At 40.2% G+C, this 23,738-nt stretch overlaps 2 protein-coding genes across 2 annotated transcripts; one reads left to right on the top strand and one right to left on the bottom strand.

The window, feature by feature from the left end:
• Window positions 1-91: 91 nt before the first annotated feature.
• On the bottom strand, window positions 92-4,304 carry cisd2 (CDGSH iron sulfur domain 2). Its single transcript, XM_040186707.2, has 3 exons — window positions 3,899-4,304; window positions 1,443-1,657; window positions 92-1,266 (listed from the first exon to the last, which is right to left on the bottom strand). Exons 1-3 carry the CDS (start codon window positions 3,999-4,001, stop codon window positions 1,177-1,179), a joined length of 408 nt encoding a protein of 135 aa, XP_040042641.1. The 5' UTR covers window positions 4,002-4,304; the 3' UTR covers window positions 92-1,176.
• A 662-nt stretch (window positions 4,305-4,966) lies between these two features.
• On the top strand, window positions 4,967-22,433 carry suclg1 (succinate-CoA ligase GDP/ADP-forming subunit alph). Its single transcript, XM_040186542.2, has 9 exons — window positions 4,967-5,258; window positions 8,103-8,203; window positions 10,225-10,341; window positions 10,546-10,758; window positions 11,569-11,626; window positions 12,171-12,254; window positions 14,338-14,489; window positions 17,979-18,167; window positions 22,008-22,433. Exons 1-9 carry the CDS (start codon window positions 5,225-5,227, stop codon window positions 22,032-22,034), a joined length of 975 nt encoding a protein of 324 aa, XP_040042476.1. The 5' UTR covers window positions 4,967-5,224; the 3' UTR covers window positions 22,035-22,433.
• The last annotated feature ends 1,305 nt before the right edge of the window (window positions 22,434-23,738 follow it).

Genomic DNA, 23,738 nt, shown 5'->3' with positions numbered 1-23,738 from the left:
TGTCCCTACCATGAAGCTCACGATTGAAAAGCTCACTGTGTCATCAAGTGTCACCCGGTCGTAATATTAAAAGAAGGGAATGAAGCTGCAGTTCCGTTTGCCAAAAACAATTTTAACATCCCATCTATTGCCTTTAACAAATGAAACAGAGAATTTGCTGAAAGCCGTCAACTTTCATTCATAGGCATCATTGTGGAAGTACAGATCTGATGATACAAGCAAATTATGTATAACATATTGCTGATGAATCGAAGGAGGGATATTCCAGCACATCGTTGCCTTTTCACAGCCAGTGTGACGCTACAGAAGCAAGAAAAGAACAGAGCTAAAGTCTTCTGCTGCAGAAGTTCCTTTCTGAAACCTCCCCTCCGTACTGAGGTGGGAACTGTGCACAACTGGATATTACTCAGCGATGTCTTGGTTTGAAATGTTCACAGGCAACGGAGTTGAAAACAAAATGTAAAACAAAAATGTTTAAAGTCTATAAACTGAGAAATATTTGACCATTTCCCTTTTACACAATAACTTATGAGAGAAGATATCACATCCTAAAAAAAAAATTAAAAGAAAGGTGTTTGGCACGCAGACAAAATAAAAATAAATCCTAAGAAACGTCCAAAGACATACAATACAAAACGTTGGTTTACGGTTTGGACGAGTATCAAGTATTTCATTTAAACAACTATTTTACTAGGAAAAACCAACACTTGCTCTGATACTTGTTCAGCTTATTGAAAGCCATCTTAAGATCACTGCATTTGTGTCCAAGCTCTCAAAGTGGTCCCCATAATTGGTAACTGATTCCAAAAAGGGTGAGATGCGCCTACAACTGAATTTACAGAAGAAAAAGGCTACTGTGTTAAAGTAAGCACACACAATGAACAAAGGCCCCAAAAAAGAAAAAAAGCTTTTACCACTTGATTTCATTAAATAACCTAAGATACAGTTTTCACAGACTATTTCTAGGTGTTTTAGGACCACTTCAAGTAAAGAATCTGGTCTGCCACATTTCTAAAACGTGTACATAACAAGGCAAGACCGAGTCTTTTGTCCAAAATAGAAGAAGAAAACACGGCAACAGACAGAAATAGTCAAAAAACTAACGGTTAGTCGTGGAAACCAAAGACTGTGTTAGACAGGTGAGCGAAAGAAAAAAAACGCGCCTCCAGCGTCCAATTATAGCATCTTCTTCTTGAGTATGAGCGGTCCCACGTTGTCTCCGGTCAGCTCGTTGTGCTTTACGTGTGACCTGTCGCAAACCGGAAACTACAACAGGGAACAACCAGGAACATTAGCCCCGAGGCAAGATGCTGAAACTTTCAGCTCCTCCTTGTGAAATGTCACATCACATGTATTTCTATATATCAAAACTTGTCTAATGCAAGTAGCCATCTGTTTTGTGACAGCCAGTAAATAATGCGTATGGAAGGTGTCCGACTTACGGTTTTGGAGCGCCAACAGCGGCAGTAACATACTTTGGTGCTGTTCAGGTCCTCGATGTCTATCTCGTTGATCACCCTTGGGTTCTCCTTCTGGATCTTCAGGTTGATCAGACTGTCTTTCTGCTTCTTCTTCTTGGGCAGGAAGGGGCGGATGGTCAGGTAGCCCAGCAGAGCCAGGATGCCCAGCAGAGGCAGCAGCCGGAGCCACTCGGACACTGCAGAACCAACATCGCATCAAACGTCACAAACAAAACAACAACTACCGCCGGAACCCAGGAACAGCGACACCGGGATGCTGCGTGGACGGATAACAAATGAACAATTGTTTTGGTTGGTTGTGTTTTAGTCTCTTTGTCATACATTAGTGTAAGTCTAGTACCTTTATGTTTTGGACTAATCTAAAATAAATATGGGACAGTAGCTTTAGGAACATTTTTCACTATTTTCTGTCAATTCATAGATAATATAATTAACACGGGCGAAAATGAAACAATAATAAAAAAACTTCTCCTCTAGACTTCACCACTGAGACAGACTCCAATCACAGTGCACAGAGTTTGTTGTTAGATTTAACAGATCCGCTTTCCAAAAAACATTTCCTCCACTACATGTAGTGCTTCCATATATATAGTAACCAAATACTGCTTCATCTGTTTGTTTGGTGCAATACCAACAACGTACATGTTTCTTACTAAGTAATTAGATCTTCAGCATCAACGTACAAACAAGAGATCTAATATTACCCGAAGTGGAGTTGGTTTATTAAAAAGCCTGTTACGGTATATCTGACATCCAATCTGGGAATAAATGACAACATCAGTGAGTCTAAACCTCATTTTAGTGAGCTAAGCTATCGTACGTAACCTATTGGTTGGCCTGGCTTTCCGCTCCATTGGGGGGGGTGAATGCCTCACTGAGACCAGAGGGCTTGTTTGGGGAAAACCCACTGCACGGTCCACATAAGGTTCAGACAAGTGAAGGGCAGCGAGGATTAAGCGCAGTTATGTCACTTTGCAACGAGCGATGAGTTACCTCCTGGGACTTTTTATAAAACCTGGTCGGGGCAAATTCAAATTCTTCCAGTAAAACGAATGACCAATGGGACATCGCTAATCCGTAATCTATTTAAGCAACTATATACTGCATGTAGTGGCGCTTAACAAGGCCATCCATCTTCTAATCTGTACTGACTGAATAATTGCGAATTCTTGACAGAAACGTGTTTTTACAATCAGGCAAACATCTCAACATGAAAGGAGACAAGTTCTGCTTATTTTGAGGGGCTGTACTCACATTTTCGGTTCAAATTGCTATACATGCTGTATACACCTGTATTCACACTGTGTGTTTGTGGCATTCTGCATCCACGTGGTCCCGTTCACAGCGTCGCTTCCTAAACCCATAACCAGCTGTGTGCACGTCTCCATGGTTGGAGCCTTTTGATACTTTCACATTATTTAGGGGCCTAGACCTGCTTAATAATAGATTTAAAAACAAAAGACAAGGACGTCTCACTTACTCCAACATGTGACGTTTACAAGCCTTATTATTTGGTAAACTCAGAGAAATATTCACGCTTTATTTGGTTTTATGGCCTCAGAGAGCCACTTTAATGGTTCTAGCTTGTCAATTGTCACAAGGGCATTTGGGAAATACAAGGCTAGCTCAGCTTTTTATATATTTTGGGGCTATTCTTAGTGTAAATGTGATACTTGTGATGGCCGTAAGGTCACGTCGAAGTGGAAAATCTTCAAAACAAACTTTCACTTCGTTTTTTTTAACTACCTTGTTCCTTGTTTTAAACTGCACAATTGTGCGTACGCTGTAAAAGGTTTGGTCAGTGGTGTTGTTAAATAGTTGCAAAAAATGTAATTAATAATCTATTGTGTATTGTTAACGAAAACACCAGAAACGGTTCAAGACTAAAGTCACATGTCAGGTTCTATTGAAACTATTACACTTTGGGCTTTAAAAATGAATGAACTCCTCAGTAGATCAGGAGCGGCCACTCTTGATTACATGCCACCTTTTTCTTATTAGCACGGCCCATGAGAAGCTCAGTGTGAGATCACAGACCTGAAGAAGCGAACAACGACCTTTGGAGTATTGTGCTTTTCTTTGTCTGCGCATCACTGGATGGTGTGTGTGTGTGTGTGTGTGTGTGTGTGTGAGAACTGGAGACACACCAGCGCGTCCACAATGTCAAACTTTACCGCTCAGATCACTGCTGTGAATTAAGGTCACTGCGGAGTTTACGGTGTTTGGGAGCACACAACAACCAATAACAACAACAACAACAACAACAACTCGGGGGCGGTGATGCAGAGTTGCATCGGGCGGCTGTACGGGGCAGGCTAGCGCGAGCTAAAGCAACTTTGGGTAAAAGCGTCCCCGATGAGATGAGAAGTCATCCTCACATGACAGTCAAGACGTTCAACACAGCTGCGGTTAATTACCTGTTAACCTCGCGAATCCGCCGATCGTCTCCGGAAGCGGGAGCTTCTTGAGGTAGGCTGGAAGCTGGAGTTTAATTATCCTTGAAATAGATTCTAAAACCATCTTGAAAAGCTGTATGTTGCAGGTTTTGTGTTTGACTCGGGTAGTTCCTGGACCTAGTTTATGTCATCGCGTTCGTTTATGAACGCACGCAGCCCGTCGCCGGAACGTAAGCCCTTACCGTGAATCCATTCGAAGTACGGAACGGTGCGAAGAAAAAATTGCGTTGAAGCTTTCGTGAATACGCGTAAGCCCGGAGTATGACGTTGCAGCGTCTGACCAATCAACGTTTGAGGAGTTGGTGGCTCCTGATTGGACAACTTGAATACAGCATGAATGAGGCTCTGCTTCAAGTGCTCCTCTTGTCTAAACAAGTAGAACCAATTAATAAAGCAACCTATTAAAATAAGTTTGTAACGTCAGATGGTAATTATATATTTATTAATGCACGTGTTCAAGTATGATATAATCTATACACCATTCTATTCCTCACATTACATTTCCTTAGCAGACTTTTATCCCACGTGTGATACATTACATTTTCAACACTCAAAATTCCTGTTCAACACCTTGGGAAACCAAATCATATCTCATTTATGTTATTGTATTGTGATTAGTACATTTTGTTGTAATTATGAAGTAAAGTTAAAGCAAAATGTAGCTCTGCATTTAAAAATAATTACTGTAAATGACAAAAGTTAAATTTGCTCAACATGTTATACTGAATATGTTGTATGTTCAGTAAATTCCTGCAATGCATGTATAATGGATTAATTAGTCTGTTGAATCGACATTCTAATTACCTTTGAACACATTTAGTGAACTGAAAATAATAATAATACATAATTAAACATTGACTCCCACATAATTATTTTTAAAACAGCATAGCAGCCAAATAATTTCCTGCAGAACTCTAAAGAATCCTCTCTTCACTGTTGCCTCCAAAATATTCGCATGGTTAAAGCGACCTCTGGTGCTGGGTTTATTTCAAGTACCCTATCTAGAACTTCACGACCCAGAATGCACTTGGAATTGAAGTAGTCTTCTAAAATGCCTGAAAGAAATGTAATTACTGTGTCTTTTTTCTACAACGTATTCAAAACTCGTTAAAAAAACCATCGGCAGTCACCTAACAATGAATGTGGAAAGTCAGGACTTCATTTAGAGACAAAAATATGTTTAAAAGGTCACCTAATAATCCTGAGTTAATGGGGATATTTACAGTCAACTAAAGTCCCTGTGACGGGTCCTCAGCAGCCTCTGGTGTCATTGGTGAATGACCGAAGATGTCTCACAGCAGGTTGTTTGCCAGGCTGCTTTGTAAGTATTTTAGTAAATTCTAGTTTTTATCAGTTGTAGCGGCTGGCAGTTTACTTTCTGTAATATAAGCGTACTTATCGGTTTTGTGCTGCACGCTACAGCTACATGAGTAGAGCTCTGCAGGCTGGCTCAATCTCGCACTGGCTAGCAAAGCCTCTCTTGGGCTTGTGTGAGTGAGCCTTCAAGGCTAGTTAGCCACATTAGCCTACCCACGGTTTAATGTTGTCGTAACGTTAACTTTGTCACACTTAGCAAGCCAGCTAACAAGCTAGCTATATCTAACGTTTGACTGGAATCGCTGCCTGCTCGTAGGCCGGAGCAAGTATTGATCTTTGACCTTGCATGTCCTCTCCACTAAATCTGGCTTGTGCATTCACTCTGCTCAAGTTGTTTTCTCTCAGTAATTCTAGGGTTGGTTCATATAATTCATTTTTGAAGTAGCTTTATTGGTAATTAGTTCAATCAGGTGGTCAGCATTATAGGGGGGTTCATTTTTATTCTTTAATATCTGATCCCTTACTTTGGCTGCCTACGATGCATTGTGAAAGCTATAGTTTTTGCTAGATTCCATTAATTCCATTGATACAGCCGTAATTTAGCTTTAGTAGCTGACATTGTTGGGGCATGGAGCTTAAAAGGGAAGCTGGACTTTGCAACGTTGCAGTGTCAGCTGTCTCTTGACTGAAGACCAAAGTTCATTGTCAGTCAGTGAGGTTGCATAATGTTTACCATAGCCCTGTTAGAAGTGTCAAACCTATGGTTAGGTAGTGATTTTACCACCTCAATTATATTAATTTTCATATGCATGCCGGTAGCTTTTTAAGGACTACAGGCTTCTTTTTTGATTGCTCATGTTTAACACCAGAAGGAATTTACTCCCCAAAGTACTATAGGAGGTCTTAACCTCTCAGCCATCATCACAATTTTGCCATAGATATCCCGTTTCTAATGCTTAAAATAAAATGGTTTTCAACATTCCAGGAATTATGGAAGAGGACCTAATAGAGAAAATGTTAAATATAATACAAACATGCCATAAAAATAGAAAAACAGAATGGGTAAATGTTTTCTTTTTCTTTCATGTTCTCTCCATAATATTGTCAGACACTTTTAGTGGCTGTAAATTGACGGTGACAAATTGCCCAGAGCGATTATATTCATGGGAAAATGGGTCCATTGTGATTGCAGCTTTTACAACTAGGCTCCATTTTAAATCTATTTTCAATTCTATACTTGCAGTAGGTTAAAAAAACAACAACATTGATTGTTATTACAATACTGGAATAACTGTAACCATACATGCAAATAAAAGTAATTTTGAGAGTTCTTTTCTGTGATTTTAATACATGAAATATCCAACCTGTCACTATGTCTATAGTATTCGTAATGAGCTTGTGTAGCTTGTCCATAGGGCCACTGCGGACTTTGTCTTATCAATTGTCTCAGAGTAGAACAAACCTGACAGATTTGTGTGTGTGTGTGTGTGTGTGTGTGTGTGTGTGTGTGTGTGTGTGTGTGTGTGTGTGTGTGTGTGTGTGTGTGTGTGTGTGTGTGTGAGAAAACCTGATTACGTTGTCTGCAGCTACTCAAAACAGATTTGATAAGATCCATGCAAGCAAAGTGAACAGTAAATGCATTGGTTCGGGAGCTTAATAATCTAAATATTGCAATGCTGGATAATTCTTTGTCAGTTTTTCCCAATGACTAGATGTGGTCTTTAAGTTTGATGCCAATTGTATTAGTTGTAGAGAGTCCCTTTTATTCAACTTTCAAAATATGCTTTGAAAACACGCAGTTACCCCGTAGTTTTAGCTGACCGTACACAAAATGTGCTGATAGCATCTTTGAAATTGATAGAATTATTATACACTTCCATCAGTAGTTAAGCACAATACCAGCCCCAGAGCATTAACATGCATCCAACAATATTAATAGAACATGTTAGAAAACTAATGTTCAGTAAAAGTCAGGGGCGGCTGTGGCTCGGAAGGTGGAGATGGTCGCTCTTTAATCACAAGGTTGCCTGTGTGATCCCCTTCTACTATAGAGCAAGACACAGAAGAAAAATGCCCCCGCTGAGCAAGCACCACCTCTCTCTCTCTCTCTCTCTCTCTCTCTCGCTCTGTGTGTGTGTGTGTGTGTGTGTGTGTGTGTGGAATGGATCAATGAGGGGAATGATTTGAAAAGCACTTCCTCCCTTAATGTAGAAAGTTGCTTTATAAATGCAGTCGATTTTACACTAAAGAAAAGCAGAAATTGTAAGTGAACAAAAAAAAAAAGATTAAGTGAGAGTAGAGTGAATCGACTGTTTTCATTTCATACTTGTTTTGTGTTTTTGCCTCCAAAACATAATCCGCATTATGACCGCTTGTCTTTATGTATTTGCACACCTTGACCCGCATGGCGTATTTCTGATGGCCGACCCGCACACTTGTATCGCACTGCTACCCCTGACAACGAGCCAATATCATGTTTCCGTTGGGTTTAGAAAATAAACTATGGCAAACAAGCATTTGTGATCCTTTCACAGTTTGATCAGCAAGATAATCTTAACCAATAAACTACAAATTTATGATTTATTTAGATTTTTTCACCCACCATAAATAAAAAGCTCACATAAGGTAGAACAACAGCTTAAATCTTAGGTTTGTGTTAACCTCAGACCTCGAACTAACAAGTAATCTGATTAAAAGCATTGACTTCTGAGGAAACCGGAAGAGCAGAAATGCCAACTCCTTCCTGGGTTATAGTCCTCCCTTTTAGGGAACAAGTGGACAGGAATATTTCATTTAAAAATTGAGAAACGTATTCATTTTTGGTCACTTTTCCTCTTCCTCTTTTCAGTGCAGCAGAGTGGAGTCAGGCACTGCTACACTGGCTCAAGACAGAACCTCTACATCACCAAGAACACGAAGGTCATCTGCCAAGGTTTCACAGGGAAGCAGGTTTGTACAGCAACTTGCCACCACATGATTACTTTAATCTTATGAAATCTCAGTTTTTCCTTACACACACACACACACACACCATTTCATTTGTCGGTGATGTCTAGAGGTCAAACAGAAAGGCTCTGATACACAGAGAAGGTAATTCCTACACAATACCTGAATAACTCCTACAGGATCCCTTCATAACTGAAGCATATTGCTGAGGGACTTTCATTCCCCCCGTCTCTATATAGACAAATCAATTCAATTTGTCTGAGTAGACGGAAGTGGCATTAGTAAAACTATTACGTAGAGAAAATGAATTGCAGCATATGGTCCAATTCAAATCAGTACTTCCATGTTCCAAAAATATAAAGATCATTAACAATTTCAGGAGTTTCAGTCAGTGAAAGTTTCTGGAAGATAGCCACGGCTGGATGTCGGCAGGAATTTGTACATTTATGTGTTATTCTTGATACTATTTCAAATAGTTTTGAAGGCCTATAAATCAGCGTAGTTTTTGATTTGTAACAGTTTTGCGCAAATTGATTTATACATTAAATTTAGTTGTTTTTTTACTCTGGTGGCTGTCGTTAGTCACTCTACGATAATACATTCGTTATTTTTCAAGAGGCTCTCAGGTGATTCACTTGTTCAGTCTAGGAGGATAAAATTCCTCTCCAAGTGTGCTCAACAAGCCAGAGATGTGGGCCATTTATATTCCCCCTCTGTCCTCATGCACACTCCATTTTTCATCTTCCATTTCCATTCAGCATCACAAAGGTTGTTAAATATAGTTCCAGTGAACACTCTGGGTAATTAGAAATGGAGAAATGAAGGAAGTGCTATTGAGTGCACATTGTCGAGTCTTATTGGCCTGATAAGCAAGCAACTGCAAATTTAGTGTTTCAACATTTGCGAAAAGATGCTGGTTCACAGCTTCCAATTCATCTTGATAGTCTAGCAATCATTTTCCCTTGAGGATAATTAATTTACGCGTGTGGTTATAACCCTTGAACTTCATACACATTGTTTCAGTAATATTTTAATACAGACGTATATGATTTGTTCATTACTTCTTTTGTTTTTTCTTATTTATTTTCATTTGATTTGTTGCGTGACAGGCATATTTCTACCAGACACAGAACACAGTTGACGTTACTCTCTTTATCTACAGCGCACATATTAGTCTCTTTACATCCAGTCTTACACAATTCTGTGTCAGTATGTTACAGCTTTTCATTTTCGCTCGATGATATTTGGAGTGGGGGAAATATTCAAACCCTAAACTGCATTTTGAAGCCTGAAGCTGAACCTACAGACATTGTCTTTTTTATTTTTATGAATGCACTTTTTTATCAAGTCAAAACATTATAAGTATTCTGTTTAGTCTTTTAATGCATTGTTTACCATTTGTCCAGCGTATTGGATATCTGTTTGGATATCACACCTCCGGTGGGATGGTGATCAACAAAAAGAACAATAGATCACAATCATGATAAAGCCTCCTAAATGCTGTGCACTTGTCCTTTTTAAATCTGTCAATTCAATTTACTGCCAATCCACATTTTGTTCGAGAACAAGTACAAAAGTCATCTGAGATTAAGAGACATTTGTAATACTTCTTAAATATTAAGTTAAATATCTTTCTGTCTGGGCTGAATCTATTTCACAAATCTTGGTAAATGAAATGACAGGTACCCAGTAGCCGACATTAAAGTGTCACTATGAGAAATGAAACTTTCTTTAGAGATAGTTTACAGTCTGTGGAGGTAAATATCCAAAGCTCCTTTTGATTTGTTTTCAAATATGAGATTTTGATTCATATATAAACACACAACCGTTGCTGAATCCTCTTGACAACAACTAGCCAAACTTCTGTATCTTACCCTTTACTCAACGGCACAGGTGATTAATCCTGGACGGCCGCATATTTCCTCCTTCCTATCAGTCTGTAATGATTTCTCAAGGTTGATGCGACAGAAAGCGGCCGTAACCCACTTCATTACCTCCTCGTAACGCCTCCTCTCTCCTTGCAGGGAACGTTTCACAGTCAGCAGTCTCTTGACTATGGCTCCCAGTTAGTTGGAGGCGTTTCCCCTGGCAAGGGTGGTAAGACGCATCTTGGCTTGCCAGTCTTCAATTCAGTCAAGGAGGTATGTGTGACTCTTAAACGTACTGCAGCTGAAACGTGTGATATGGATCAGTCATATTTGCTGCTAATATTCTGCCACAGAGACTGTATATTTTGTACAGATGTATTGAAAGAAACATTAGGTGGCACTGTTTCATAACTTTGGAATTTACCTTTTTAATGCACCACTTTAAAAAAAAAAAAAACATTTTATTCTCCGCCTCAGGCAAAGGATGGCACGGGGGCAGACGCCACTGTGATTTATGTGCCCCCTCCATTTGCGGCAGCTGCCATTATTGAGGCCATTGATGCCGAGATCCCCTTGGTGGTGTGCATCACTGAGGGCATCCCCCAGCAGGACATGGTGAGAGTCAAACATAAGCTCCTGCGCCAGGGCAACACCCGCCTCATTGGCCCCAACTGTCCAGGAGTCATCAATGTAAGTGCTCACTCACACACGCACGCGCATATATTAATATCTAATTTTAATGCCATGGTAGGAAGCCTTATGTCCTCGGATTATCTCTACCACTTTTATTGTTATCGCAATATCTCAGCAATGCCCCGAAGGCACGAACACCCACTTTGAGTTGAGGATGACAATTAAGGGGTCAAAAGCTCACTGACCTTTAGCCCAAAGGGCAGATTTTTGAGATGGTGTAATTTTGGAAAGACGTTGATGTAAATTGCAACATGACTGTTTGGCGGCGGCTGATAATGAGTCATTTTAGGTAATTATTCATTTCTGGTTGTGGCAAAGAGAGTTAAGAGTACAATCTTCCTTTCAGGGGTCCAGTAGTTATTACGATTTAATGCATTAATATACTACTATCTTTAAGGTAACCTAAACCTTTTTTCAAGGAGCCATTTATTCATACTGCTATTTTCGATTGTTGGGAATGAACAATGTTAATTATTTGAATCGAAATAGTCCAGCTTTTCTTGATTTTAAAAGTGTAACAAAGTTTGCAGTTTGACAAAGAAGCTGAGTCATCCTCGCTTAAGGGAATTTTCTCAGGGAATATTTTGTGGCTTTGTTCTGCTTTATTTAAAGTGAGTTTATGGTGTTGAAAAAGCTTAATAATAGATGACTGTTCCATAGAGAAAAGCTTTCTAATGAAAAAACATGTTTCAAGTTTGGGGAAATTTTTATACATTACTGGTGATATGAAGCAAAAGTAGCAGTTGTTAAGACCACAGTACCTTATGTGCATGTCTTTATTTTAATGCAAATGTTACTTGTCTGCAGCCTGGAGAATGCAAGATTGGGATCATGCCGGGCCACATTCACAAGAAGGGAAGAATTGGTGAGATTTACTATTCTCTCTTTATGTTTGTAGTTCATGACATCGCACATTTGAAATTCTTTGTTTAGACATTTAATTGTTTAAATTATGCATGGCAAACCAAGTGAATAGTAAAATGCTATTTTCTCAATGTCACTTTACATGTTTATGCCAGAAATGACTGACGGTTTGAGTGTGATGGAACGGGAAAAAATGTATTCACACTAGCACCTTTCTTTCCATATCAAACATTTTACTTGAATTGTATATTGAGCTTCTGCTGTTGACAGCTTTATAAACAATAAGTGCAGCTGTTGACCAGTGAACCTTCACAGGAAGTCTGTTTTTACAGTAAATCAACAGTCATCATTCCCAACAGTCATCATTTAAAACAGCTGTTACAAAGCTGAGATCTCTTTCTGTTTTTGCTGTCATGCCGAAACTATTCCGTCAATGTTGGACAGAAAATGCCCACTTCATTATGTCTTTGTAATGACCTTAATAACAGCAGTGTTTTTTAGTTTGTATTTAAAAACAACAAATAATACTTGAATCTGTCTTGCAGGCATTGTGTCAAGATCTGGTACCCTGACGTACGAAGCCGTGCATCAGACTACACAAGTTGGCCTGGGCCAGTCTCTCTGCATTGGTAGGTACCAATCACCTGTGACGTATGGAATTAATATTCAGCACACTGTTACACGGCTCCTGGTTTCATATCTCGACCATTTTTAAAAACGAGCAGTCAACTGATGCAGTGCATTGCTTCATGGGTTGTTGAAAGAAAACGTGGGGGATGTTGACCGGAGAACAGTGGCGGAGATTTTAATAGTGTGTTGCTTTTGGCCTTGAGGCAAGATGGTGACTTTATACCAAGCAGAGAAAAGAACCTACATGAATATTTTACCGGACTTCTTAGAAATAAGAAGGTGATTCTACTAAATTCCCCTTGCACTCAAACTCGTCAGATGCATTCCAGTGAAAAACACATACGCTTTTCATTTACCAAGTAGCTGATGATTACTGTGAACGCCAGTCTTTCAAATCCTGAACTTTTCTGACCAGATTTAATTTTTATTTCCAAAAGGAGTGGAATGTTTTAAAACATTGATACATGGTTCTGTGTGACCTACAAGTAATCCATTCATTACTAGATGTGTAACTATTCATCCCCTAATCATCATATTGGTTCGTTGCCCTGTCTCTTTAATTTACTGATTTCTACCGTGGTTTTAGGAACACATCCTGGTTCATAGCGCCCGGTGAAGCTGGGAGACTTTACATAGAACGATGCTTCTTGCTGTCATGATTTAGTTTATTCTCTGATCAATCTTGTGTTCCTCCTTACTGTCAGTACCTGTGAAATGATCAGTCGAGGGCCCATCACATGTCTGTTGTTGATGATGCAGCACTATCAGCTAATCTGTTTTAAATCCATCAGACCCACTAGGATTTGTGTAATTATACTTGGCACTGTTACTTCTTGGCATTAGCACGTACTGTATAAAGATGAACCGTTTTACAAATACAAAGTCCTTTTGGCACGTGTATTGCCTCCCAAAGAATCTATATAATTGAGGGTTTTATGGATGCTGAAATTAACTGAACAATATTATTATTTAGACATTTTAATTATGAAGTGTTGTCGAGCCAGACTTCATGAAAACATGTGCTGCAACCGTATTAAATCTTGTAGAGTTCATTAAGGAGGTTTATTCGTGGTTCTGCTTGTGATTACTTAAGTCGTAGCATGACCTTGGGGCTGCAGCAAATTACAGCTGATGCATTATTGAATATCAATGTCATCTTTGTTGCAGGTAATGTGCTTCTCTTTGATTAATATTCATGTAATTCTCTCAGTGTTGCCAAGTTCTTTTAATGCCAAAAAAATATAAATCCAGACGACGATTTTTCAATGAAGATGTATTTTTGGATGGTTTGACCGAGCTTTTAAAGATTAGTTGTATAATTATTTGTGAAAATTATTGCACCGCGTGTTTAGGAAAAGCGCCTTAAGTCATGGTTCTTGGGATGAAGAGGTATCATTACACCACGCAGAGGTAAAGGCGTGTTGGGATAGTTCTAAGAGTACGCAAATGTTTTGTGAAAAAAAATCCTGCTCCCAAAAGTTCAGTCCAGCTTTACAGTATTTCTGAAGAAAGTGTTGCTTAGCTACACTTTGTTGCAGACTTAATTTACCACAGCAATATCCTTTATTTTAACAAAGGGTTTGCTTTATGTAATAAACATAAAGAGAATCGTTTCTTTTGGCGTTTCAGCATATTTTTGCTCATTGGCTTGGATTTTCAGCACCTAAATTCTGTTTTCATTCCCTCAGGCAGCCGGTACACAATAAAAAAGCTCTAAAAAACCCAATGGAAACTACCTGCTCAGCACCAACCGCTGATAAACTTTGCATGGCGTGCTGCTGGGATAATTTACTTTAGTTGGTCAAACCCATGAAAACAAGACTGGTTTTAAAAAAAAAGTTTATTTTGGAACTGGAGGCAGACTCCTTTAAGGATTTCAGGACTCCCAAAGGATGGTTACAAAAGTAAACCAATTCCGGTATTACCAAATAGATTTGGGCGATCCCAGAGAAGAATTGTGAATAATCTTTGTACTGATTATCAGATCAGATAGAAAGTTATGTTCCATCTGCTTCAGGTCTTTTTCCTTTAACTATTTACAGGAATTCTCCTTTTCATTGTATTTGCTTTGTCTCCTTCCAGGTATCGGCGGGGATCCATTCAATGGCACAAACTTCATAGATTGTCTGGAGGTGTTTCTGAAGGATCCCAAGACCGAGGGCATCATCCTCATTGGAGAAATTGGAGGCAACGCTGAGGAGAACGCAGCGGAGTACCTTAAACAGCACAACTCTGTAAGGAAATAATACACTTGACATAGATTATTATTTTATTTACCTCACTCACCTGGTAAACTCTCCAGATGCATCGGTTCCTGCATAAATGTTCCAAATTGTATCTTAGTTAGGACTTTTTAAATCCCCCAGGTGTGTTGAACACTGGAGACCATCCTACTTCTACAACAAAGCCTCCCTCCACTTTTCTGAACATGTGTGATAAAGATAAATGGAAGTGACAGAAGGGACGTAGGTGCGCTTCGGGTTCTAGAAACCCACGTTATTGACGAGCAGCGAACCTTCTGTGATGAACTGCAGGGTGATGATTAGCTTCTTTGGCCGAGTGGCTGCACGCTTGGATTTGACATTTTCGACTTCACCAGGCCCGCGCGTCGCATTCTGCTCCCCGCGGATGACTTTTAATCTGTTAATTTGGTCGGCGCTCGTGTTTGTTTCTGTGCCCGTGCACGCGCGCGCTTTTATGGCGCTCTCGAGCTGAGAAATGGATTTTATTTGCCCTCGGCTGCTCTAATGCATGCAAATCTCCCGCTGGCGTCTGAAGAGCACAACTTCTCTCACTCGATGAATAAAGTACAAACACCCACCTCTCCCCCACCGGCTCGCTCCCTGAGTGATGACGGCGACGGACAGCTGAAATGAAACATGTGCATGAAGGAGACCAGCAGAGCGTGGGATTAAGCTGCAGATCCTACGTTCCAAGTTAGTTGTAAACATCCCACATGTAAAAATGTACTTCGTAGTAGAGAGGAGCAGAGGGTCTCACGGCGACGTTGCTTTGAATTTGCTTCTTTTGACATTTGAAGTGGCCTCACCAACACCCCAACCTTGGGCTGCCCTCGCGTTGTTTTTGTTATTAATGTGACGAAGGAAGGAAAGAAGCAGCAGGGGAGCGTCTTTGTAAGATCAATTATACGCAACAGATCTTTCATATATACTTTATATTTATTGTCTCACAACCTCAACACTTAACTAATGCAAGAAAAACTATTATCCACATTGATATCTGCTTTGTTGAAGATCAATGTCATCGGTTCATTGATGCCTGTGAAAACGTGGAATCTTATCTGCTTCTCTATAACTTAGTGAACATTTTTCTTAGGTACAGCGTGCTTCATCTTTACAAGTTGTAATATCATTTGGTCAACCAGAATCACTGAAATATTTGATCTCCATTAAGCTTAACATTGTTAGTTAGGTTTCAAAATAAATAAACTGGAAAAAGATTGTCCCTCAGAAGTGTGTGACCTAGAGAGCTCAGACACACTCCAGCAAAGATGGAAACCCTGTGAAATAAAGTGAACGTCGGCAGAACTCTGCGATCGTGGACAGCGTGACGCCATTAGTCACGGAGAGAAGTTAACGGCAAAAACGGGACGCCGCTTTTCATATTAACTTGACAAATTCCGCCACACTGGACACATTACGTTCAGGCTGCTCAGCAAATTAAGGCCCAGTGTCCTGATTGATTTGTATCATGCTACATTAAATATATTGAACTCCTAATTGAGGCGACTCATTATACCCAAAAGGTGAAGCAGTATCCGTTTTCCTCGTTGCGTCGGTGTTACAGTTAAGTTCCCCGCGGACTGTTTATCCACCGACGCCGTCGTTCTGTAACATTCAAGAAAAATAACCTCATACATCCCAGAAGGCTCTGCTGTCGGGTGGTATGACGCACGGCATGTCTCAAGGTTCAGTCTTAACCGGTGTCATGCGACGCCTGCCGACGTGACATCGTCTTAAAAGTCACCCGCATCAATGGTCTGCCGTCACTCACCTGAGTTCCGCAGGCTAATCCAAGTCAGAAATAGGCATCGCGCAGAATACCCGTATTTCAATTTGCTTCTCGCATATCAAGTAGTTTTGAGTGTTCGGCTCCTCAGCTTGAGGTATGCAGATTTCTTTATTTCCATTTAACCCTCTTTTTTTTTATTCGCCCACCCTGTGTCCACTGAGCTTAGCTAAACCCCTTGTAGTTATGTGGGATAAACACAGACCTGATTAAGGTTGTAGTCTGCAGTCAGTGTTGACGCGCTCCGTGTGTACGAGCACATGGCGGTTTTATTCGTGCCTACCTGTCAGGTTTACAGGAGCGGATAATTGCCTCCGTCTGGCTTTTTAGGCTCGAGCACGATTCCTCACCTTGGAGCGGGGCTGTTTTGTTTGTAGAAGGAAAAAAGAAAGAAAAAAAATCCCCTCAGGTGTTGCGCAGAGGTGGGAGAGCTACCCTGTTGGTCTCATACTTGAGTTAATCTTGGAAGACAAAAGACGGGTAAAGTGAATGATAGCAGTGCATGCAGGGAGGGGAGTTAGACTAGTACTCAGTATCAAGGGAGGCAGGGATTAATAGAGTAATTAAACCCCTTTCGTTTGCGATGGATTTAAGACTTGATTCACACGAGGGTGGTTTGTTTATTCACAACGTGATTTGACTTTGGAATACTGACGGGGGGTTTCGCTGCTAATTTGTTTTGTTCCTAAATTTTTTTTCTACACACTGAACAGATGCTTAGAAGACATTTGGAGCACTTTAATGATACTCCCCTCTCTTCATTTCTATATTAGATGTGCAAGTATTAATGTCATTAGCGGCGCATTCCCATCTCAAGTCCTCCACCTTTCACCTGCTGCTTGTACTAATTATTAAATCTTCTTCTGTTTATATTGGCGACTGCCATCTTGTTCCTGCCAAGTCGGGTCTGAACTTGGAGAGGAAAGTTGAAATGGTTGGATGAATGGAAGTTGCTGTATGGCTTTGGCTGCTGAACATGCCACCTTCATTCTGTGAAGTGTGTGTGTGTGTGTGTGTGTGTGTGTGTGTGTGTGTGTGTGTGTGTGTGTGAGACGAAAGCCGTCCCCTACAATTATGTTGTTATTGCTAAGTATGAAATATTAGCTGCCTTATGCGCGCACACACACACACACACTTGCGCTGTGTCTATCTCGCTTATGATGTTAGTGTTGAAGATGAAATATTAGCTCTCTTCACCTTGGAAGTGATCTTAACTGTTGAACGTAACATCAATCAATGAGCGAGCGGCACAGACAGCCGCTGAGCTAATCAGTGTCTGCGTGACTAATTACCATCTCAGAAATGAGATGATATGAAATGGCAGGAGCCCCTATCTGGTCATACACCAGCCCATGCAATTAAATGGCCTGATTGACCCTTTTGTTTTAATAATGCAGCCTGAAACAGAAATGGCTGGTTAGACAAACCTGTTACAGTCTGTAATGGGAGGACTTGGGGTGAGTATTTCTCATGAAAGCCTGAGATGCAGGTGCAGAACACTTATTCTCTCTATTTCTATACAACCTTCTCCACTGTTTTGCTTCCTTCCTTTTTTTCCTAATCCCCTTATTGCTCCGCTAACTGCGCTCACATCCTGACACCTTCCCCTGAGCGTATTCTTCTTCTTTTTGTCTGTTTTAACCCAGTTTTATGCTTCCTCCGTCTCTCTGCCCCTCTCCCTCTTCTACATTCAGGGTGCTAATTCAAAGCCCGTGGTGTCCTTCATCGCGGGGATAACTGCTCCTCCTGGGCGCAGGATGGGTCACGCCGGCGCCATCATCGCTGGCGGAAAGGGCGGAGCCAAAGAGAAGATAGCAGCCCTCCAGTCAGCTGGCGTTGTTGTCAGCATGTCCCCTGCCCAGCTGGGCAGCACTATTTTCAAGGTGAGTCTTTTGCTTCCGGGGGGGTCGTTTTGTGCGACTATGTGCTTTTATTACTCCGCTACATTTAGCTTACTACTGTCATTACTAGTTTTTTTGCAGATTAAGATTGGACATTAATTTGTGATCAGGATGCAAATAATAAAGGTAAAGATTGTTGTGTAAACTTTTTTGAAGTAATTACGATACCTAAATTTGATAGGGTCACTTTTGCGTAATGATTAAAAAAAAAAAATTCTTACTATTATTGAACAGCAAAAGCTGTTCAATAAGGGAAAAAAAAGGAAATGTATCAAAATGAACAATAGAACATCTATTTGGTAATCTTATTAACATCACCATAATTAGTTATCTTCCTTTAATCATGCTGTTTTTTATACAAATAAAATCCTAACCAATGTGTTACAAACCTCGGTCTGAACAGTGAACATGATTTATTTATCTAACAGGATAATTAAAGTCCACATTTTTAAAGGGCTTTTACAAAAAGCCTACATTTAAATGTCACATTTTGTCTTTTGCCTTCTCACCGTCGTAAACATGCTGCAGATATTGTCCACCTTTTCCTCTTTATCCGTCTGTAGTGTTGCTCTCAAATTCATTTTTAGGCTGGATGAATGGAAACGTACAGGAAAATGTTTAGCTTAATAATAAACTTAAAAGTCCGTATGAAGATGATTCTAAGCAAACTAATTATGATCTCCCATCATATATGTTTTGTAATGGCACCAGAGTTATAATACTCCGACTTTAATTAGATTTGTTTCTGATTCCGGTTTCTCCTCATAATACCGAGCGGTTTAAAGGTTGAGCGGGTTACTGGGATCAAGAATTTACATTTTATTTCTGCTGCGAGTAGCAAGGTTTAAAATTGAACTTTTAACATGCCGTAAAGAATAAGAGCAGAAATTAATAAACGCTTGTTGACAGTGGCTGACTTGGCCCTACTGCCTCTTTATTTCGATTTATCACTGGGGAAGAACTGTTAACAAGATGTATAAAAAGTGAAAGCATGTATTACACCCATTCATCATCTTATACTTTCATTAACACTGCTGGCACTACAGCATGCAGATATAGATTTACACACATTTTTTTCCTCAAGTTTAATCCATAATCATTGTGTGTAATGATGAAAAACGTGCAACGTGGCCCCTCGTTTTGCTGCACATTGTGTTCATACATCTCCGTTAAACTCATTGACCGCCACAACAGCAGCAAGTCGCCGTAATGCTTCGGATGCGTGTTGAAGCGGCCCGCACCGATCGGGGAAAACGTGTAGAAAACAACAAAAACAATCCCGGGTTTATAATTTATACGACCAGCTAGAGCGAATGGTTTTAATAATAAAAGATTGAGCAGAGCAAAATGGCCATACATTCATTCGATCAAGTGTCAAGTGGCTTTTCGACATGCTCATTCTTAGTAATAACTGCAAAATAGCAAATTCATGCGTCATCAAATTTGTATTTTGTGGAGTTTCCAGTAGACTAATGCCAGACAGTAATGGGGCTCTTAGGTTTGAGTGGTATTTCATCAAATTGAACAATCTGTGCTAAAGATGCTTTTGTGCTCAAAGTTGCTGAAGCACATTTTGCACACTATTCATCATAATCATTGGAGATGCACGTTGCCAAGTGCCAACTCTTTGTTAGTGTGGACAGGAGGATGCGAGCTAGTACTACTTTGTTGAGCTGTAAGACATACATATATATATTTATTCTTAATCTGTTCGAGCTACACCTGGTAGATAGGTACATAGAAAATGAAACATTCAGAAATAATGTTGAATTTGTCATTGAAGGATGTCATTGAACGCAACGTATCCCGTCTGGACATTGAAATGCAATTTATTTAATTTTATTTAATCAAGAAAAGTACCATGAGGGAAGTGAAGGGGGGAAAGATAAGTCATATGACCAGTTACTCTCATCTCAGCCAGAAATATGTGCATAAACCTGTACGGTTTAAAGTTTTAGCTTTCGTTGAAATTATGTTTCTTGACGCAGTTTATTGTTTCTCATTATAATTATGTCTAAGTTTCTTTTATCACAGTTGTCATATTTGTGATTTATCTCACAGTTGGATCGGTTATTGCAGCCTGTGACTCCGTTTTAAATGCACAATCCTTTACTTTTTTTTTTTTTTTTTACTATACTAACAATGTATTTCTCACATTCTGTCCACTTTTCATTTTGTTAATTTAACCGTTATTAATGTTGCCGTTCCTTATTAGAGTGAGGAGAGCGAGAACAAAACTAGGAATATTTTGAGTGAAATAACCAAAACAAATAAGGTGTTCATGTAGGACATGGAACTGTCAGATAGTATTCATCATTCATATGTCCAGTGCTTGGAGTGATTTCCAAAGGATTTCCGTTTGCAACTGGTGTATTAACAATATATCAAAACTTTTTTTGATATTTAATTCACATGCACAATAATACAGACCTTTTTTTTTACTAGTTTAAGATATCTGGAACTCCTTCAGCAGATGATGGTATTGTCCTGCTCAACAGTCAGTCTTACATGCAAATGCCTTCCCATGTGTGCACAAACCAGAAGCAAAACCTATTTAATCTGAAGCTCTTATTTGTGTAATAGATTGAAAAGTTGAGGCAGCACGCGCAGACTGTATTTGCCACCCTGGTGCCCCTCGCACGTCTCGCTCTCTGTGCGAGCTCTCTGTGAGCTGTTGACACTGCTCGCTTGTAACTGTCTTTTTCTCCGCTCGCCTCCCCCCTTTTTTTTTTAATTCAGGTGTGTTTTCACCCGTCCCTTTTGGAGCAGCAACCTCTACTTTCCTCATTTTATTCCCCCTCCTCGCCCCTCTTCCTCTTGACTTGACTTGTCAGGTGTCTAAATGGGTCTCGCACTTGTTTTTTTTTTGGATCCCCCTCTGTCACAAACATCTCTGCTTTTTCCTGGGTGCTTTGATTCTTGTCTTGTACCCTGAGTCACCGCCTGCCACCTTGGACCAACAACGCATCTGTCTGCTTATATCACAAATACCCTCATCCTCCTCCTTCGGTCTCGTCACTCTTTTTGTGACATTGCACCCCCCCCACACCTTTTTTTTTGTCGTTCCTTATTTCCTCTACAGATTTGTCCCTAACAGTTGAGCACCGTGTCGCTCCCTCCTTCACCCCATCATCTGAAAAAGCGAGAATGTCTCGTCATTCATTTCATCCTTCTCAAAAAGTTCAGGTTAGAGAGGCAGAGGTTCTCTCAAGTGTTGCAGAATTGTGAAAATCTTCCCCCCTGAAGGTGGCAGTAGACCTTCATGTATCCAGAAGCCACAGAGGAATAGGCCGACATGTCGATGTGTGCTCTGCAGACCTGATAAATGGCATTTGAATTAAGTTACTTTCCCCCCGTGGAATGTAAGATTCTTAGGGAACGACATATTCTATCATCATTCGGTTTGTGTGATATTCCCCAAATTGAATATGTAAATAGCAACATCCTTTTTAATGGCTAATGTAATGCTCATTAGTAGTCACATGGTTGTACTGTGCTCAGAAACACAGCAATTGTAACCTCACATAACTCCAATTTTTGCCGATGTGCAGACTCAATCAATCACACAAAGTGAGCTTTTTTTTTTAAGTGTTGACAACGGGAACTTACTGACACGCACTACGCTGCATAATATGCACTTCCAGGGGAAAGGGAAGCAGCGAGCTCTCCAGAGCTCCAGCCGCCTCTGTTTCCAAGCAATTCTGACGCGAAGGATCAAAAACAGATGCTGTGCGAATTTCGCATGAATAAATCATTCACTTCTATCTGACTTCATTTCACTTAATGTCTGATTTCCTTGTTTCTCCTGTCCATCTCTTCTAGGAGTTTGAGAAGAGGAAGATGTTGTGAATTGAGCGGGAAGGCAACCAACCTTTTTAGCCCCCTGCCCTGAAATGGAGATGAACGTCCTGATTCTGGTGGTGGACACGCCCGACGGCGTCCGGGAACCCTGATTATCTCGAGTACAAATGCCCACACGCAGTGTTTTTGTTTTGTAATTTCTGCCATGATCGTGTACCTGGACATAAGAAAAGAATGAAACGTAGTGATTTTAATGGTACCTTAAAGAACTCATTGTAAACAATGTTAAGGCTTTATTGATTATTGCCCTCCTCCACACAATGCAGACCGGCTACAGGATGCCTCGGTAACCTTGGTGATCTGTTTCCTTCTGTTATACTCCTGCTTGTAAACCGTCACTCATTTCACCGGCTGTCCACCTGAATAAGAAATATTTCTCATATCGTTTTCCTGCTGCGTTGCTTCTGTCCTTCATAGGGCTCATTTGTGAAACAGATGTGTTCTGATACCTGAATGAGCTCATCTGTCTCCACTGTTCTGTTTTTAGCGTAACTTGCCAGAAAACACAAGGTGGCTCTTCTATTATGTAACCTCACCTTCTGAGGAGGAAAAATGTAGATGCTTTCCGTGAAAAGTTGCCAATTTTAGTTTTCTTGGTTATAACGTAGCATTGTAATTTGTTACAATTTGACCGTTACACTGTAACAACACTATCCCCGTTAATGCTGGGTAGAAATTAGAGACCAATGAATTTCTCTATCAAAATTAAGATTCCATTGAGATGAAAACGACTCTGCTGACCTTTTGTCTCGTGCGGTTCACCGTTTGCCAGCCGTCCTAAATGTGCTGATCTACGAGTACTGCAGAGCCCCTAATGGGACCTATTGTGGCTGATTAGCAGAGTCGCACCATTCATTTTACTTAACTTCCTCCGTAGGGAAAGAGGAAAGGTTTGCAGTTAAGATTGGAGTTTAATTAAAACCTTGTGAACATTTAGCTGACTGAGATTAAGCAAAAATGTGTATTCCCTTTTAATACTGATGAATCATTGTTTAATCAAATTCTGTAAACAAAATGCCAGAGGCAATCCTTAGTCTCTGCGCTACTAGTTGCGTTAACAATGCAGCGTTATTTTCCTTTCTCGTTTATGTAGTGTATGTTATCAAGCCTCAGAGCTGTACAACAAGTGTTCTGGGCGCCTCATTTCATCTCTAATGTTGAGAAAAAAAACCTAGGAAACGAGACCACTGACATCTCTTGTTGGTAGCCATGAAGCTTCTGTGAGTATTCAGAGCACAATTTCAAGTTGGCCGCTAATTAAGACAAATCACCAACGTTCCACGAACAGGCCACAGGTCACATTAACACCTCATTACAGGACACAAGGTGAAATCCGACTGAAGGCCGGGAAAGGAAATGAAAGGGAAGATAAGGTTTCAGTTGCTTCTGCTCGTACTGAATGTTTTTAAATTAACACACTAGGAAAAGAAAGTGCATAATGCAGCACACTGGACATCTACAGCCTGTTCTTATCTGTTACACTGCAGTCAGCCAAGGCAGATTATTCTGTGTACACATCGTTAACAATTACTTCTTAATCTGCATTAGCAAATTAACATAATGACTGACAGTGGAACAGAAAGCTTATTTGTTTACAGGCTCAGAAGTTCCTCCTGCTGAAGTTGCCAAGCTGAACTCTGCTTGACTGGAATATAAGATGTAAAGCAGGTCAATGTTTGTCTTCCGGGAGTG

This window comes from Gasterosteus aculeatus, chromosome 9, assembly GCF_964276395.1.
Source record: "Gasterosteus aculeatus chromosome 9, fGasAcu3.hap1.1, whole genome shotgun sequence".
Classification (NCBI taxonomy): Eukaryota; Metazoa; Chordata; class Actinopteri; order Perciformes; family Gasterosteidae; genus Gasterosteus; species Gasterosteus aculeatus.
The sequence above is the reverse complement of the archived record's forward strand: the minus strand, read 5'-3'. Positions and strand labels throughout refer to the sequence as shown.

Bases quoted from the DNA above. Each gene is read 5' to 3' on its own strand.
- cisd2 (XM_040186707.2), bottom strand. From the start codon at position 4,001: ATGGTTTTAGAATCTATTTCAAGGATAATTAAACTCCAGCTTCCAGCC. The intron at 1,658-3,898 runs GTAATTAACCGC...TTGGTTCTGCAG, and splicing joins CGGATTCGCGAGGTTAACAG to TGTCCGAGTGGCTCCGGCTG. The intron at 1,267-1,442 runs GTAAGTCGGACA...TCCCTGTTGTAG, and splicing joins GCTGTTGGCGCTCCAAAACC to TTTCCGGTTTGCGACAGGTC.
- suclg1 (XM_040186542.2), top strand. From the start codon at position 5,225: ATGTCTCACAGCAGGTTGTTTGCCAGGCTGCTTT. The intron at 8,204-10,224 runs GTTTGTACAGCA...CTCTCCTTGCAG, and splicing joins AAGGTTTCACAGGGAAGCAG to GGAACGTTTCACAGTCAGCA. The intron at 10,759-11,568 runs GTAAGTGCTCAC...ACTTGTCTGCAG, and splicing joins ACTGTCCAGGAGTCATCAAT to CCTGGAGAATGCAAGATTGG.